This window comes from Puccinia triticina, chromosome 10A (assembly GCF_026914185.1).
Source record: "Puccinia triticina chromosome 10A, complete sequence".
NCBI lineage: Eukaryota > Fungi > Basidiomycota > Pucciniomycetes > Pucciniales > Pucciniaceae > Puccinia > Puccinia triticina.
Window position 1 is genome coordinate 5397912 of NC_070567.1, and position 17412 is coordinate 5415323.

Here is a 17412-nt window from a genome sequence, read left to right on the forward strand (position 1 = left end):
CTCGTCCAAAGCCGACGGTGTGGATCATGATGGTTGAAAGAGAAGAAAAAATGACCTACTACAGCGGGAGACTAAGAGCCAGCTCGCAATTAGAATCAATGCTTTTATTACTATACTATCTAGAAGACTGCAGTTGAGGACAGCAGGCTTCTGATGTTGGTGTTTGGGAGTGCTTTGAGCAAAGGGGTTAGCGGGTTGGAAGCCAAGGCCCAATAAAGTTTAGCATAACCCTCAAGCTCCGTAATTTTTCTGATGGTTTCAACCTACGGAATGCCTTTGGACAAGTCTTGTGTGAGTGTTCAAGCCTACAAAATGTCTTCACGCAAGCCTAGCGTGATGACGGGATGGCTTTACGCCAACCCTACGCGGCAAGTCAGACAGACGCCGAGCCCGCTTTTTCCCGGTATGGAGCACGCAAAATTTTTTGGGCAAGGGCGGGAGGGCCGGGCCAACGCCGTCACGTCACGCCATCGTCGACTGCGACCCATGGTAAACGTTTCTTTATCCAATTGGCAAACCCACTCACCTTCTAACATGTCTCCCTACGCCTGTATGATTTCTTTTTGTTAAATAACGAAAATAGCCCCCTCGGGCACATCCTAAAAAGCTGAAGCGGTAGCGCATAAAGCGCTACAATGAAGCAAATCGAAGCGCACCCCAAACGACTGCGCTGCGCATTTTCAGCAAAGCAGTTTCAATGTTGATACATACTATACGCGGGAGAAGAGTGAGAACAACTTTTCATATCCCCATGTACGACATACTTGGAAATACAGAGAGGAAATGTTTTATTTTGTTTGACTACTGTCTCAGTGCACGTATCTGGAGAATATTTTACAATGAATACATATTCGGCGGGGCGGCGCACGTGTTATCCCTACATAACCCGAACGTGAGGCGGGACTCTCCTAGCCTCTTCCTTCGGTTTCAACCTGAGCTAGAAAAACGAAGCAAGGTGTCTTGAGAATCTGAAGTTGTTGAATCTGATGCTTCACTATACATATTTGCTTTACTCACGCTCTTTTTCAATCTTGTTGGTGATTCTGTTTTTGAGCTCTCGTGCACGCCTTCCGATTCCCTCTTTCATCCAGATGCTTGTTCGGACTGGCCCGTATTGCATTGCACCGCGATGACGTGAGGAGAGTGATTTCTTATGAGCGGCTTCGATTGCCTTCTCTTCGGGGCTTTTGTTGGAGACGATGCTCGAAAGTCTGAAAGTTCCTGCATGGCCATCGCTGTTTGTGCTTGCCGCGCTGTCGGAGCTGCCACTGGGATTCTTCTTATGAGCCAACGCATGAGCGTTTCTCAAAGCCTGTTCAGCTTGGCCCTCGGTGTTGTCATACGCTTCGAATGTATGTCTGGCCACTGCGCTTTGGGCGTATCTGTCACGCATAACAGGAAACCCGACTTCAGTTTGATCGGCGAGAAGTGACTTGTAAGTAAAATCCTGGGCAAATCACCTGGCGTGCTCGGGATCCAACCCAGGATCCACGCGTACTTTGAACGTCAAATAACCATTCACATCGTAATTGTGATGCGCGCGTGTTTCTAAAAGTGAAAGAGTTGGTTGGAAGAATTTGTCAGCTTCCGAATCAGGCTCAGTCAGGAGCGCTGAAGGCTAGCAGATAGTAGCAGTGTGGAGCCGAGACACCAATAATCACTCAGCCCGGAAACATATATCTTGAAGAGGGCGGTTAGCGGACATTTCTACCCACCAACCAGCTCTTATTCCCACACCAGTCCGGCAATCAAGAGGTGTACAAGCTCAACCTCTTGATGACCGGTCCAACCATTGAGCGGTGTACTCTTCTTGACGACCGGTGATGCAGGGGGATTGGGGGCATTCCCTTTAGGGACTCTGCGGTATGAAAAAGTCTTTGGGCGGTGGACTAAAACTGTGCCGCAGTCGCGCGAGTTGGGGATTTAGTCCCTCATCAGAGCATCCGCATTTGGTACTAAGTTAGCCCTGATTAGGGCACTTAGTCCACCCCCGCATCCGCATCGGCTCGGATCAACTCGGGATCAACTTGACCCAGAGCTCCGTTTGGAGCTAGTGGGGTCTAGATGTAGACCCCACTAATCCTCGGACTAAACACAACATGCATATGCATCATGCTTGAAAGCATGAACTCTATGTGTTTAGGTGCCAAACACATAACATACAGGCACCTAAACACATAACCTCCAACAGCCTCGGACCCGCTAATCCCCACCCATGCGGTTGGCCGATCAGATTAGCTTATTCCAAGGATAATCCGAGCTAGTTAGTCCATACTAACTTAGCCACCAATGCTGATGCTCTCAGATAGTCCCGCGCGGTGGAGATGCTCTCACGTCTCCCCTCAATGACCGGTCTGTACCGGTCATTGGGGGAACTCACACCTCTCAATGACCAGCGCGGACCAGTCATCAGTCACACCTCCCAATGACCGGCACAGACTGGTCATTGACAATGAGGGGACTCACACCTCTCGATGACCGGTCTGTGCCGGTCATCAAGGGGAGTAAAATCTTCTCTCAATGACCGGCACAGACCGGTCATTGAGGGGAGTAACACCTCCTCTTAATGACCGGTCTGTGCCTGTCATCGAGCGGAGTAACATCTCCTCTTGATGATTGGTCTGTGCCGGTCATTGAGGGGAGTAACATCTTCTCTCGATGACCGGCACAGACCGGTCATCGTGGGTAGTAACATCTCTCAATGACCGGTCTATGCCGGTCACCAAGGGGAGTAGCACCTCCTCTTGATGACCGGTCTGTGCTGGTCACCGAGGGGAGTAGCACCTCCTCTCAATGACTGGTCAGACCGGTCAACAAGAAGAGGTATGAGTCCCCTCAATGGCCGGTAAAGACCAGTCATCAAGAGGAGTAGGACCTCCCCTCAATGACCGGTACCCACCGGTCATCCAGAGGAGGTGTTATTTCACTCAATGACCGGCACAGACCGGTCATCAAGAGGAGATGTTACTCCCCTTGATGACTGGTCTGTGCCGGTCATTGAGAGAAGATTTTACTCCCCTCGATGACCGGTCTGTGCCGGTCATCGAGAGAAATAACACCTCCTCCGGATGACCGGTGATGGCCAGTCATCAAGAGGAGGTGTTATTACCCTTGATGGTCCAGACCGGTCATTGAGTGGTGTGATTGCTGTGGGCACTCCAAAAAAATGAGACTTGGAGTGCACCCCAATGCACTCCATATGGTATTTGCCAGCTGGAATGCAAAGCCAAAATCCTTCACTGAAAAGGTGGAGTGCTTGGGCTTGCACTCCATTTTTTTGGAGTGCATCTAGCTGCACTCCCCTATTTTGGTCAATTTTGCAGTACCCAGATGTGTACTCCAATAAACATGGAGTGCCCATCTGGGACTTCAGGTTTTGGGAGTACAAAATCAAGGCACTCCAACTTTTTTGGAGTGCTGGCCCCCCAAAGCCAAAAATGTGGAGTGCACAAAGTAAAAGTTTGGAGTGCATTTAGGCTGACCCTTATTTTTTCCAAGCATCTGAATCTCAGCCCTCAAAAAAATCAAAGTTAAATTCAATCCCTATCTTGATGAATGGACTTTAGAAATTGAATGGAATGGAAATGTCTCCAAAACCTCCAACCTATAATGGATGAAAAATATCACTTTTTATTCCTCATTTTGAATCAAGCAAACAACAACAAAACCCCGAAAAGAAATTAGTCTTGTAAGTTTTAATCAGGAAACCTTTTTCTGTTGTTCAATTATTGCAAAAAAAGGATAGTATGCTGGTGACATTGTTCTTTGATGCAAACATGCTGCTATGTAATCTCCAAATCCAGACAGGAAGCCTAATGAGAAGGCAGAAGGTCTTTCAATTTGCACATCTCCATCATAAATTGGTTTGTTATATGGTGAGTTGGCATTATTTTCAAACCAATGTCTCATGGTTGTCCGCATATTTTCTGAGATTGTCTTGTCTTCCTTCAAAATTTCATCTAACTTTTCTAAATTCACCTCTGCATCTCTTGTCTTTGGTATTCTCAATTTCAAGCCAATTCTTGCCATTTTTTCGGCATCCATTTCATATTCTTTCCATTCCATGATGTCCGATAAGTTGCACCATACTGCCGACAAGTCTTTTAGTTGGTTTTGCAAGGGAGTAGCCAGGTGGATGAGGTCAGTGAGTTCTGTATTTTTGTACTTCCACTCGTGTTTCAGGAGTTGATACCGGTCGGTATAAAGTTTTTTTGTTTTTGGATTGCTCAGAAGCCACATTTTCTCCGGTGAAGTGCCCCATGGTCTATCCTTGTCATTCCAGATTAGGAAAAGGAGACCGGGAATGTCTCTGTATGACGGAATCCCGAGCTTGCCGACAAGACTCATGTATTTGCTTCCGAACTGCAGAAAATCGCCAACGTTAATAATAACATTAGTGTCGAGCCCTTGTTGGTAAGCTATTTTCAGATCCTTGGGGTGCAACCAGTTGTGAGGATACACACGGCCGGACCTAAGACGAAGAGTAAAGAGCCTATGTCCAAGTTCATCTGCGCCCGCGATCGCAATGAAGTCTTTACGAATATTTTTGTCCTCGAAGGCGAAGCTCACATACACAAAATCCGAATAAGTAGCGTCATAAAATGTTGGCCACTGTTTGTCCAGTTGCAGGGCGTATCCAATTCTTAGGATGTGAAAATCTCGAACCTTTTCCTTGTGGTCCTTCCATCTGATCAGCATTTTAGGTTGATTGTATTGTCTTCGAAGCGCTTTCCACCTTCTGTTCCCTTCAATGCTACCAATTCTATCAACTAGCCATTTCCATGGTTTATGATCTGCTGATTTCAGCATAACTTGATCCATATATTTCTCCATTGCTTGGAGATCCGCTATGTCTTGGGCTGCTTCCTGATCCATGTTGGCTGACTTCTTGTCCACATGAAATGCTTCCTTGTACAAGTACACTGGGGTATAGCTTCCCACTGAATCCGCTTTCATAAACTTCCCAATAATTCTCAGTGCTTCAACTTGCGGGGGCGTAGCAGAACCAGCCTTTTTTATTATTTCCTTGACGTAATCGGGCAAGCGTTCGTCTTCGTTGGGCTTAAATCGAAGGTTTTTCTTCTTTCTTGAACTTGAACTCGACTCGCCTTCGACAGATTTGCCTAAATTCAACATCGGCCGTCCATCCGAAATTCCGGAACTTTGTGGAACACCTGCACCTATAGGCTTTATCGGCGATTCGCGTGATTTGAGATCAAAAGACTTCAGAGAAGGTGCTGCTGAAGAACAAGAAGACCTCGAGGCATCTTTTCCTTTGATAGGTTCCTTTTCTGTTGTAGATATTACTCGAACTGGTTCTTCCTTGAGCTGAAGAGGTACTGGGTAGCTGCGATATCCTATTCTTCTTCCAACTATATTTCCAAATTTCGATTTGGAGTTTTTTAAGAAATCCAAAAGTGTTTTTCCAGAAGGGAAGGATGGCGAATGGTCCGCCAGCTTCTGTACAAGTCCACTCCTTGTGAATCGCAGAAATTGGAATGATGGAACGGATGGTCGGAGACTGGGGACTTTGTACCAAGCGCTGAGAGCCAAATTCGCTCCAGATTTCAGGTAAGACCTCGTAGAATCCAGAATTATCCTGGGATCATACGTTTTCTTCGAGGCAGTAGTAACTTGCTCAGAGTTGGTCTCTTTATCAGGTGCTGCCCTGCCTTCCGTTTCATGATTTTCGCTATCATCGAAGTTTTTAGCCGCTCCAGGTTGACCTTCAGACCCAGATTTATGGACCACGCTCTCTAACTCGTCAAGACTGGAAACATAGCAGATATGATAAATTAGTTCGTCTCAGATATAAAAGAATATGACAATTATTGAATACCATTGCGGCACAGGTAGTCATATTCACTCACGCTGCAAATCTATTACGTTGCGGAGGTTGGGAAATATTCCGGATGGAACTGGGGTGTGGCCTTCTTCTTCGGGAACTAGCCACATTCATATTCGTCAATGCAGCCTCAAGATCCGGGCTTTCTACTTCAGAAGATCGAAATAATCCTTGGTTCTGTGAGTCACTATGGGTTGGCAATCTGTTCTCACTGGGGACCTGGTCTACTCGCTCGACGGCTTTCAGAGCACCATTGGGCTCTAGGCCTTCCGAAGGAATACCTTCGCCAAAAGGAATTCTAGCATGCGAAGAACCTTCAGCAGCTGGAACTGAAACCGAGGGCAAGTTGTCGTTAGGTATGGATTCATGTCCTTCGGAGGGATCAAGATTTACAGCTGGTCCCAGAGTTTTCGAAAATCCGTGTGAATTTTTCAAATCCTTTATCTTCGTTTTTCTCAGCTCAGATGAGGAGATTTGCAAAGCTTGAGCAGGCTTGCTGCTGGCTTGGTTGAGTGAATCAGTGGCTTGATGACGTACTTGTGGAGTGAATGATTTAGCTTCGAAAGCTTGTTTCGTTTTTTCTAGAGTCTCGTGCGCACCAGTTTCAATTTCGGCTTCAGATGTTTTTGACTTGTGTTTTGGTCTTGGAGATGAACCCTGAGCAAGGATCTCTGACTCATCTGCAGCTGGGATCTCAGGTTCATGGGTCAATCCGCCTGTTGCAGCACTCACACTGGATGAACTTTCTCCCCTCGATGTCTCCAGATTGGAGGAGCTTCGTAGTCTATTTTCGTCAGGAGCATCGGTCGCTGAGTCAACTCGATTCTTGGTCCTCGATCGGGAAGCCGCTTTGTCGTACCGATAATTTTTTCTAAGGAAACGGACCAGATTCAGACAAGGTTAGCCAATGCTCTTTCATCAGCAACCAACAACAAGCGCGGCGTCTCGATTCTTGTGACTTACTTCCCCAATCTGGGAGGGAAATTGGACGACTTCGACTTGTGATCAGGAAAACGTTGTGAACCAGATGGGGCGCCCATTGCTTGAGCGCTGCTTGGCAATGGGGAACTAAAGTTCTCTTCAAAACCAGTGTTGTAGGTTGGAGTGGCAAATCCGGTGTGAGCATACGATTGATCGTAGGCGGATGGAATACTATCTTTCGGTACAGGGAAATATGCGAAGTTCCGGATTACTTGCAAGGTCGTTACGGGTACAACGGTATCTTGGTAATGCAATTGGTAATAGAAGGGTGATTGATCCCAAGCTGGAGTGTAGTGATAGTCAGCATGATAGGGAACCGATGGGTATAACGGGTTCTCCTCGCCCAGCTGATTTTGCAATCTTGACAGGGGGTGTTCTCCATCGGGGTTGTATGCATTAGCGGAGTTGATGTGAGGAGTATAACCCTTCTGTTGTTCAGTGTCCCCAGCCGCCTTTGGAATTTTTGCTTCATCATACGCAACATCACGACTCTCGGTGTCGTCGCTGCCACTAGCGGCACTGGCATATTCTCCTGGAAAACTAATTATCAACTGAGCCTCAGTGAGCAGTTCCGCTTTTACAACGTAACTTTGATATTTCACCTTGTTTGCTCCTTGTTTGCCTTTACTGGCTCCGTCTGAGGATCCTCTCGACTTTCCAAGTTCGTGGGCGGTGCGCAGATTGAGCTCGCAGAAGCAGCGTCTCTGATCCAGTTACAGTCGTAGAAGCAAGCCCCAGTCAATGCGAATTTTGGCACGTCAATACCGCCGATGGCCAATCATACTGGATTAGTGCACTGAAGACCACACTTACTCTTGCTGGGGCATTTCTGAAAGACTGGGGCCGTCCCTATTGAGCTTTGGTAATTCTGCTTCAGTCTTCCTCGTGTCGTCTGGGGGCTCGGCGTGGTGGCCGAGAGTGTCGACATTTTGAGCTGCAAGTGGGAACTCAGACCGAGCTGCTTCCAAGCCGGAGATCTCGCTTGATCCACTTGATAATACTTCGTCGACCGATCCTGGCGAGACGGCAACAACTTCAAATCGGGTCAAATTTCTTGGAAGCTCGTTGAGCAACAAGAGGACAATGCACAGGGCCTGTGAGAAACCGGGCTTGAAGCCGGTCATGGCTTCTCAACTTGTCGAGAATGAGTAGTTGTAGAACCGGAGTGGATCTGGTCAGATAGGATGTGGAGGAATAGTCTGACTGCGTAGCATGTCCCTATTCCCAGCCGGTGGGGGAATGTATACGTTTTGCCATATCCCGCCGTGATGGTCTGATGCAAAAGTGGGTCGCTTCTTGGAACCTCACCAACTCCGTCCGCACACCAAAACGAATTTGGGCCGCTAAGTCAGGTACATACAGTGGTTATGAAACCACAGAGTGGTAGCGCGACTGAAAAAGTTTGCAAAATACAATCCGCGACAGCACTTCAAACAACAAAATTGAAGGGTGGGGGTCGGGTGGAACATGGGACGGTTACATCGAGCAGGTTGAACCATTCAACACGAAACGCTTGTTTAAGAGGCCTTGATGAAGTACCTCTGATCGGAAGGCGGAGGACAGTCCGGCCAATGCGCCAGATGGTTGACCACTCCGCCCGAGGAAACAGGATACTAGTTGAGTTAGCTTATCTGCCGTGGCGGTGATTAGGATCTGCACCATGGCCCTGGAGTGTTGTGACCCTAGAGCCACTCCCCAGATTCCTTAAGACAATGGAGTGGGTCCCGCAGGCTGCGTCCGGATGTCCAACTTGTATTATGCATAAAGTATACGCAGGAGAAATATGAGGACAACTTTTCATCTACCCATGTACGACATCCTTGGAAATGCAGAAATGAAATGTCTGATTTTGTTTGACTACTGTCTCAATGCATATCTAGAGAATATTTTACAATGAATATCCGGGATAGTTGGGTCGGCGGGGCGGCGCAAGTCTTATCCCTACATAACCCGAACGTGAGGCGGGACTATCCTAGCCTCTTCCTTCGGTTTCAACTTGAGCTATAAAAACAAAGCAAGGTGTCTTGAGAATCTGAAGTTGTTGAATCTGATGCTTCACTATGTTTGGTTTACTCACGCTCTTTTTCAATCTTGTTGGTGATTCTGTTTTTGAGCTCTCGTGCACGCCTTCCGATTCCCTCTTTCATCCAGATGCTTGTTCGGACTGGCCCGTATTGCATTGCACCGCGATGACGTGAGGAGAGTGATTTCTTATGAGCGGCTTCGATTGCCTTCTCTTCGGGGCTTTTGTTGGAGACGATGCTCGAAAGTCTGAAAGTTCCTGCATGGCCATCGCTGTTTGTGCTTGCCGCGCTGTCGGAGCTGCCACTGGGATTCTTCTTATGAGCCAACGCATGAGCGTTTCTCAAAGCCTGTTCAGCTTGGCCCTCGGTGTTGTCATACGCTTCGAATGTATGTCTGGCCACTGCGCTTTGGGCGTATCTGTCACGCATAACAGGAAACCCGACTTCAGTTTGATCGGCGAGAAGTGACTTGTAAGTAAAATCCTGGGCAAATCACCTGGCGTGCTCGGGATCCAACCCAGGATCCACGCGTACTTTGAACGTCAAATAACCATTCACATCGTAATTGTGATGCGCGCGTGTTTCTAAAAGTGAAAGAGTTGGTTGGAAGAATTTGTCAGCTTCTGATGGCAGAGCTCGGAGGATCCGGCAAAGGTAACGTACGGTCATTGATGAAATTTTGCCTCAGGGTGGTCAGATTGGGGCCGGACAGAATTGGCAGGCGTATCTCCTGCTCGACATCATCCTCAAGGGTATGCAGCCACAGAACCGCAATGTGCTTGTGAGCGCCTGATTCTCCGGGAAGCAGAGAGCTGATCACAGATTCCCCGCCTATTTGGAATGTGACATTCGACTTGTACCTCGCGTAGATGGGAACCCTCAGAAGAGTGCGATCGTGATCTGGGATCTGAGACTCGTTTGCCCACACGACACTCGTAGGGCTTTCTTGTTGGTTGAGCAGAGGAACCTTGATGGTGTCTTCAACAGTTTTCAACTTGAGCTTCTGCCCCTTTTTTTTCAAGTACGCGGCCAATTCATCTGACAATTCGGCTCGAATTGTCGAAGTTATTTCGAGCGTCGCAGTGTTCCATCCCAATAGGTTTCGTGGGAGTTGCATCTGTACAGATTCAAATAAAACCGACACTTGCGCCCTGCCAAATCCGACGCCTTCCTGCAGCGAGAAAATCCGAGTAACCTGCGAGCAAGAAGAGTCCTCAAATAGCTGCTCCAGGTCAATATTTATCACCCCCAACAATGGGTCCTTTTCACGAATCCTGGAATCTCGAACAGCTATCCTGACGACGGTTTCGGTCCAATCACGGATAAAGTATTCCGTTCCGGCTTCAAAGAATGGCATTGTAGTAAGTTGCTTAACACGGGTGCGATAGATCATCTCATCATTTATTATCATTTCGGCATAGCTGCTGGGCAGGTTGTCATCTTGTTCACTTGGCGCTGCTGTGTCTTGACCTTGGGCACCTTCACGATCGCCGCTGGCACCTTTGAGGTTGGCTCGTTCCAGGTTGTTGATGTGATGAATGATAACCGACACGATACCAGATCTCATCTGGCGGCTGGGAGGGATTTGTGTAGTCAAATCTTTACAATCCTCCATCTTTTCTGATGGCACTGGCGCACTGGTTGGGCCGGCTTCTGAGTTGGACTCGGCCGTAGGCTTTGGGAGGTAGGAGGCTAGATCCACTTTCGAGAAGTATCCAACTGACCACGTCAGCTCGCCCGGCATATCATCCGCGTCTTGAAATCCCTGCAACCTATCGGTACGACGACTCAGCTGATTGGGATTTTTGATTATTTCGGAAACGGGAAGCTGGACTCGTCCGACCAAGTCGTCTGCAGACCTCTCATCTGTTCCGCAGAGCAATCACTCAGCGCCCATTCATGAAATTTCAACCAAATAAGATTGTCACAAACCGGAGTCCCACAGCATAACACTAAGCTTTTCCCTTGCTTCAATCTCATCCTGGGAAACCAGCAAGAAGGCCGTTTCTTCGAAAACAGGATTTAATTCTTTGCCGATGACCCGTGTAGAATAGATTGGCTTTCCAAACTTCGCATACGCAAGCACGATGTAGGGATCAGAGGAACCCGACGCGTCTTGGCTGGAAAGCCCTGTTGCGTGATGAATGGTGACCATGATCACGCCCAGTGCGTGAGTCTGGGTTTTAGCCCCAGAGCCAGAAAGCATCTCTTGTATATTCATCGTCATGAATTTCGGAGCAACATATTCTGCGCACTACAAATCCACACCACCGTCCACAACTCCTAGATCAGCTCACACTCAATCCAATTGATTTTAACTTCAACTTAAACCAGTAATTCAGTTGGAGATTCCCTTTTCGATGACTGGTACCACTAGTACTGATTCCCCACCAAGAAGGGAGTTTCTCATCCTTGATAACAGGTCTGCACACATATAGAACAAACATCAAAAGGGGTGTGGTCTTTGTTCCAGATATCACACTTTGATGGCTGGTTTGCGGACACACTGTTCAGAATGGAGTCACCTCTTTGACGACTGGTTGGTGAACATGTCACAACGCAACGATGTCAATGGCGGAATCACTGCAGCTCAACACTATCTATCATCACCTGTTAAACCGTTAATAGGCCCCGAACTCACTAAGTCCCTCGATCGGAGGCGCGCGCGCTGTCGCGAAGCAACCCTCCGAAGGAGGGACTTACGCCCTACCTCGCAACCCAGTAGGCAGCAGAAGGGTGTTTTGGACCTTTTGTTATGTTTTGTTCGGTAGCAGCTACACAAATCTACTTGAGGCCAAGTGAGCTACCCAAAAGATGTGCAAGAAGCATGGCTCTCTGCTCACATTTTTTTTATATTTTTTAAGTTCGAATTGGCCCAGAGCTTGATCTCGGCCGACTTGGGCATGAGCCAAGTTTTGCCCGGCCCCCCGGTGAGCCCCGGTGGCATACCGTCGCGCGGGACTTTTGCTGTGCCCCGAGCTGCCCCGACCTTCCGTATCATATTCCTCATCCAAATCACTATTGGTTTCTGTGCACATACGATGCCGATAAAGGGTTTGTGTAGCATTGTATTGCAGCATTTTACAGCATTTGTCTTGCTCATGCCCCGGCCCGAACGAATGAGCCTGAATGAGCCCGGTGGCCTGGCGAGGATGGCTTACGTAAGCTGACGTCATTCGGGGGACCTGATTACTGCGATCGATGACATCATGATTGGTATCCGGTACATAAATATCTGGAGAAGAGGAATCTGTTGGTCAACTCGATCGAAAGCAGTCCAGGGACTGATTGGGACGTCTGTCAACTCCAACCTGAACGATCTCTTTGCTAAAAACAAGTGGGATACCCATTCCCATTTCTACCTGTTCCGTCCATTGCTATTGCTAACAAGCTGTGCTGAAAATATATTTGAACCAGGCGCATCTTCACCCACTACCTTCTAGTACCTACGCAGTCAACCGGAACTGCGTCAACCCCTGAAGACACCTTTGGTTATAAGTTGTCGAATATAATTGTGCGTTGCTTGATTCCCCTCCTTAATTTATCTCGCTACACTCAGGTGCAGTGGCATGCGGAGCTAACTGAACCCTTGCTTTGGAAACTAAATTCGGATCATGGCCTAGATAATTGAAAAGATAAAATTGAACTGAAAAAATGGACGCCGCCCATGCAAAACCTCAGCCCACTGGTCACCACTTTCAAGAAAGTAGGCTTCACATCGTTGCTTATCTTCTCCTTCCAAAAATAGGTTTTGCTTACCCCTCACTTTTCAGACTATTCAGCCCGCAACCCAGTCCCAACTATTCAAAATTATGAAAAAAACGTGAAAAACGTGCAGTCCATAAGTGATGAGATACGTTCCACCAGTTCAAATTCGACCGAGACACTGGAGCCGAACAGCGCATCAAAGCCCCAGATTGACGATTCGGAAGAGCGACAAAAACACTTGGATTCGAGTGACCACTCCGAAGCTGAGAAACAAGAAATCATGCAGCGCATGAGAAGAAAAGATGAAAATCCTGCTCGACAGCTTGAATTGCGTGGCCAGCGAACAGTGAAAGATCCTGTTACTGACTCCAACGTTATCATTAGTGATGCGCAATTCGATATAAACCAAGGTCCGTCTTATTGTGGATGTCTTCAAACTTGGCTCGTTTTTATTGTGCCCCCTAAATTTTTCTTTCTGCTTGTAAAGCCTCCCGCAATCATGCACTTTCGGCTCCCCAAAATTCGAGCGAAAAAGATGCCAGTTTGCACATATCACCCTCTCCGATCGCACCAGGGAATATTTGTCTCCAACCGTTTCCCCCACCGGTGCCTTCGGACCTCTTGGATGAAATCAACCAGGGAATCAAGAAAACGTTTTACTTTATCCTTGGCAGTTCTTCGGTCATATGGTGGTCAACTGCTTTTGGGGCTGGTATATCAACCTTTCTCTGGCGAAGTTTGCTGTTTGGGATCTTTGGGGTAGGTTGCTTCTTCCAAGGAGGATTGCTCAGCAGGAAGATTGAGAAAGAACTTGAAAAGGTGACTACATAGAATCCAAACTTGCCGCTCTACGCAAAAAACGATGTCATCTGTCTTACCATGTATCATCCTTCAAAAGATTCGATTTGAAATGCATCGTCAGAGGGGAATCCAAAACTCTCCACCGACTCCTGAATCAACTGAATGGCTGAACGCTTGTGAGTACTTACATCAATATATTGAATCTGTTTTGGGTAAACTGATGAAGTTCTTTGATGAAGTCATCTCTACGCTGATGGGTCTTGTGAATCCCGACATGTTTTTGCCATTGGTAAAGTGTTCCTTGGACTAGCTCAGGAAACAATCATGGCGCTGATGAAATTAAAGACATTTCTTCAAACAGGCGGATACAATTGAAGACGTTATGCAAGCTTCATTACCTAGCTTCATCGACGCCGTCAAGGTCTCCGACATAGGATTGGGTGACACTCCCTTGCGCATTCTTTCTATGCGAGCTTTGCCTGATCAACCCGGGGACCCAGAGTACCCTCGTGACAGTTGGATCACAGGGGACTATCATCAAAGGGAACGCGAAAAGCTCAGGGAAGAACAGAGCGGTGATTATGTAAATTACGAAGTTGCGTTTGCATACCAGGCTCGGCCTGGTCAAACGGACAAACTTCGCGCTCACAATATCCAGTCAGTGTCATATCCGCACGCTGTACTTTGAAATCGAGATCAACATATTAATACTTTCGAGTGCACAGCTTGATGGTTGAATTTTTCGTCGGAGTTTTCGACTGGGTTCACATCCCGATTCCTATTTGTAAATGACCTTTCCAGTTCTTGCACCGTTGACCGTGCTGATTGGCCCCGCACTTCGTTCTCTCTTCTTGTCGTTGTACAAAGGGATTCAAATTGAGGGACTTGCAGGAACTGCCCGCTTGAGGCTTCAAATGATTCAAGAACCTCCGTATATTCGAAATGTAAGTAAGCCGTATGACTGAGTGGTATACAACAAACTTACACAATTTGAATTTTGCGAGGGCTTGTACCCTACAGCTTACCTTCACTATGATGGGAGTCCCGACGGTATCGGTATCGGCCAAGCCGATGGTGCGGTCTATTCCCAACGTTCTCGACTTGCCCGTGATATCTGGGTTTGTGCAAAGCTCGATTGCCGCGGCTGTAAGTTGTCCGATAACATCAATTGGATTGAGTGTGAGCTGATCTAGGAGTTGTGGACGGTGGTGTGGATTTGTAGTGCGCAGAATATGTTGCTCCGAAATTCATGACGATGAATATACAAGAGATGCTTTCTGGCTCTGGGGCTAAAACCCAGACTCACGCACTGGGCGTGATCATGGTCACCATTCATCACGCAACAGGGCTTTCCAGCCAAGACGCGTCGGGTTCCTCTGATCCCTACATCGTGCTTGCGTATGCGAAGTTTGGAAAGCCAATCTATTCTACACGGGTCATCGGCAAAGAATTAAATCCTGTTTTCGAAGAAACGGCCTTCTTGCTGGTTTCCCAGGATGAGATTGAAGCAAGGGAAAAGCTTAGTGTTATGCTGTGGGACTCCGGTTTGTGACAATCTTATTTGGTTGAAATTTCATGAATGGGCGCTGAGTGATTGCTCTGCGGAACAGATGAGAGGTCTGCAGACGACTTGGTCGGACGAGTCCAGCTTCCCGTTTCCGAAATAATCAAAAATCCCAATCAGCTGAGTCGTCGTACCGATAGGTTGCAGGGATTTCAAGACGCGGATGATATGCCGGGCGAGCTGACGTGGTCAGTTGGATACTTCTCGAAAGTGGATCTAGCCTCCTACCTCCCAAAGCCTACGGCCGAGTCCAACTCAGAAGCCGGCCCAACCAGTGCGCCAGTGCCATCAGAAAAGATGGAGGATTGTAAAGATTTGACTACACAAATCCCTCCCAGCCGCCAGATGAGATCTGGTATCGTGTCGGTTATCATTCATCACATCAACAACCTGGAACGAGCCAACCTCAAAGGTGCCAGCGGCGATCGTGAAGGTGCCCAAGGTCAAGACACAGCAGCGCCAAGTGAACAAGATGACAACCTGCCCAGCAGCTATGCCGAAATGATAATAAATGATGAGATGATCTATCGCACCCGTGTTAAGCAACTTACTACAATGCCATTCTTTGAAGCCGGAACGGAATACTTTATCCGTGATTGGACCGAAACCGTCGTCAGGATAGCTGTTCGAGATTCCAGGATTCGTGAAAAGGACCCATTGTTGGGGGTGATAAATATTGACCTGGAGCAGCTATTTGAGGACTCTTCTTGCTCGCAGGTTACTCGGATTTTCTCGCTGCAGGAAGGCGTCGGATTTGGCAGGGCGCAAGTGTCGGTTTTATTTGAATCTGTACAGATGCAACTCCCACGAAACCTATTGGGATGGAACACTGCGACGCTCGAAATAACTTCGACAATTCGAGCCGAATTGTCAGATGAATTGGCCGCGTACTTGAAAAAAAAGGGGCAGAAGCTCAAGTTGAAAACTGTTGAAGACACCATCAAGGTTCCTCTGCTCAACCAACAAGAAAGCCCTACGAGTGTCGTGTGGGCAAACGAGTCTCAGATCCCAGATCACGATCGCACTCTTCTGAGGGTTCCCATCTACGCGAGGTACAAGTCGAATGTCACATTCCAAATAGGCGGGGAATCTGTGATCAGCTCTCTGCTTCCCGGAGAATCAGGCGCTCACAAGCACATTGCGGTTCTGTGGCTGCATACCCTTGAGGATGATGTCGAGCAGGAGATACGCCTGCCAATTCTGTCCGGCCCCAATCTGACCACCCTGAGGCAAAATTTCATCAATGACCGTACGTTACCTTTGCCGGATCCTCCGAGCTCTGCCATCGGAAGCTGACAAATTCTTCCAACCAACTCTTTCACTTTTAGAAACACGCGCGCATCACAATTACGATGTGAATGGTTATTTGACGTTCAAAGTACGCGTGGATCCTGGGTTGGATCCCGAGCACGCCAGGTGATTTGCCCAGGATTTTACTTACAAGTCACTTCTCGCCGATCAAACTGAAGTCGGGTTTCCTGTTATGCGTGACAGATACGCCCAAAGCGCAGTGGCCAGACATACATTCGAAGCGTATGACAACACCGAGGGCCAAGCTGAACAGGCTTTGAGAAACGCTCATGCGTTGGCTCATAAGAAGAATCCCAGTGGCAGCTCCGACAGCGCGGCAAGCACAAACAGCGATGGCCATGCAGGAACTTTCAGACTTTCGAGCATCGTCTCCAACAAAAGCCCCGAAGAGAAGGCAATCGAAGCCGCTCATAAGAAATCACTCTCCTCACGTCATCGCGGTGCAATGCAATACGGGCCAGTCCGAACAAGCATCTGGATGAAAGAGGGAATCGGAAGGCGTGCACGAGAGCTCAAAAACAGAATCACCAACAAGATTGAAAAAGAGCGTGAGTAAACCAAACATAGTGAAGCATCAGATTCAACAACTTCAGATTCTCAAGACACCTTGCTTTGTTTTTATAGCTCAAGTTGAAACCGAAGGAAGAGGCTAGGATAGTCCCGCCTCACGTTCGGGTTATGTAGGGATAAGACTTGCGCCGCCCCGCCGACCCAACTATCCCGGATATTCATTGTAAAATATTCTCTAGATATGCATTGAGACAGTAGTCAAACAAAATCAGACATTTCATTTCTGCATTTCCAAGGATGTCGTACATGGGTAGATGAAAAGTTGTCCTCATATTTCTCCTGCGTATACTTTATGCATAATACAAGTTGGACATCCGGACGCAGCCTGCGGGACCCACTCCATTGTCTTAAGGAATCTGGGGAGTGGCTCTAGGGTCACAACACTCCAGGGCCATGGTGCAGATCCTAATCACCGCCACGGCAGATAAGCTAACTCAACTAGTATCCTGTTTCCTCGGGCGGAGTGGTCAACCATCTGGCGCATTGGCCGGACTGTCCTCCGCCTTCCGATCAGAGGTACTTCATCAAGGCCTCTTAAACAAGCGTTTCGTGTTGAATGGTTCAACCTGCTCGATGTAACCGTCCCATGTTCCACCCGACCCCCACCC

At 47.9% G+C, this 17412-nt stretch overlaps 3 protein-coding genes across 3 annotated transcripts; 1 reads left to right on the top strand and 2 right to left on the bottom strand.

Moving 5' to 3' along the window:
• Window positions 1–1009: 1009 nt before the first annotated feature.
• Window positions 1010–7950, bottom strand: PtA15_10A535 (uncharacterized protein; the record flags this gene model as incomplete). Its single annotated transcript, XM_053160720.1, has 7 exons — window positions 1010–1382; window positions 1461–1548; window positions 4464–5770; window positions 5871–6716; window positions 6809–7366; window positions 7429–7530; window positions 7640–7950. 7 exons carry the CDS (start codon window positions 7948–7950, stop codon window positions 1010–1012), a joined length of 3585 nt encoding a protein of 1194 aa, XP_053024666.1.
• Window positions 7951–8798: 848 nt separating this feature from the next.
• Window positions 8799–11071, bottom strand: PtA15_10A536 (uncharacterized protein; the record flags this gene model as incomplete). Its single annotated transcript, XM_053160721.1, has 5 exons — window positions 8799–8827; window positions 8904–9268; window positions 9347–9434; window positions 9514–10716; window positions 10783–11071. The coding sequence occupies 5 exons, from the start codon at window positions 11069–11071 to the stop codon at window positions 8799–8801; spliced, it is 1974 nt and encodes a 657-aa protein (XP_053024667.1).
• Window positions 11072–12504: 1433 nt separating this feature from the next.
• Window positions 12505–16887, top strand: PtA15_10A537 (uncharacterized protein; the record flags this gene model as incomplete). Its single annotated transcript, XM_053160722.1, has 14 exons — window positions 12505–12556; window positions 12624–12968; window positions 13046–13377; window positions 13457–13535; window positions 13599–13648; window positions 13721–14016; window positions 14085–14143; window positions 14227–14303; window positions 14380–14505; window positions 14582–14903; window positions 14970–16172; window positions 16252–16339; window positions 16418–16782; window positions 16859–16887. 14 exons carry the CDS (start codon window positions 12505–12507, stop codon window positions 16885–16887), a joined length of 3423 nt encoding a protein of 1140 aa, XP_053024668.1.
• Between the last annotated feature and the right edge of the window lie 525 nt (window positions 16888–17412).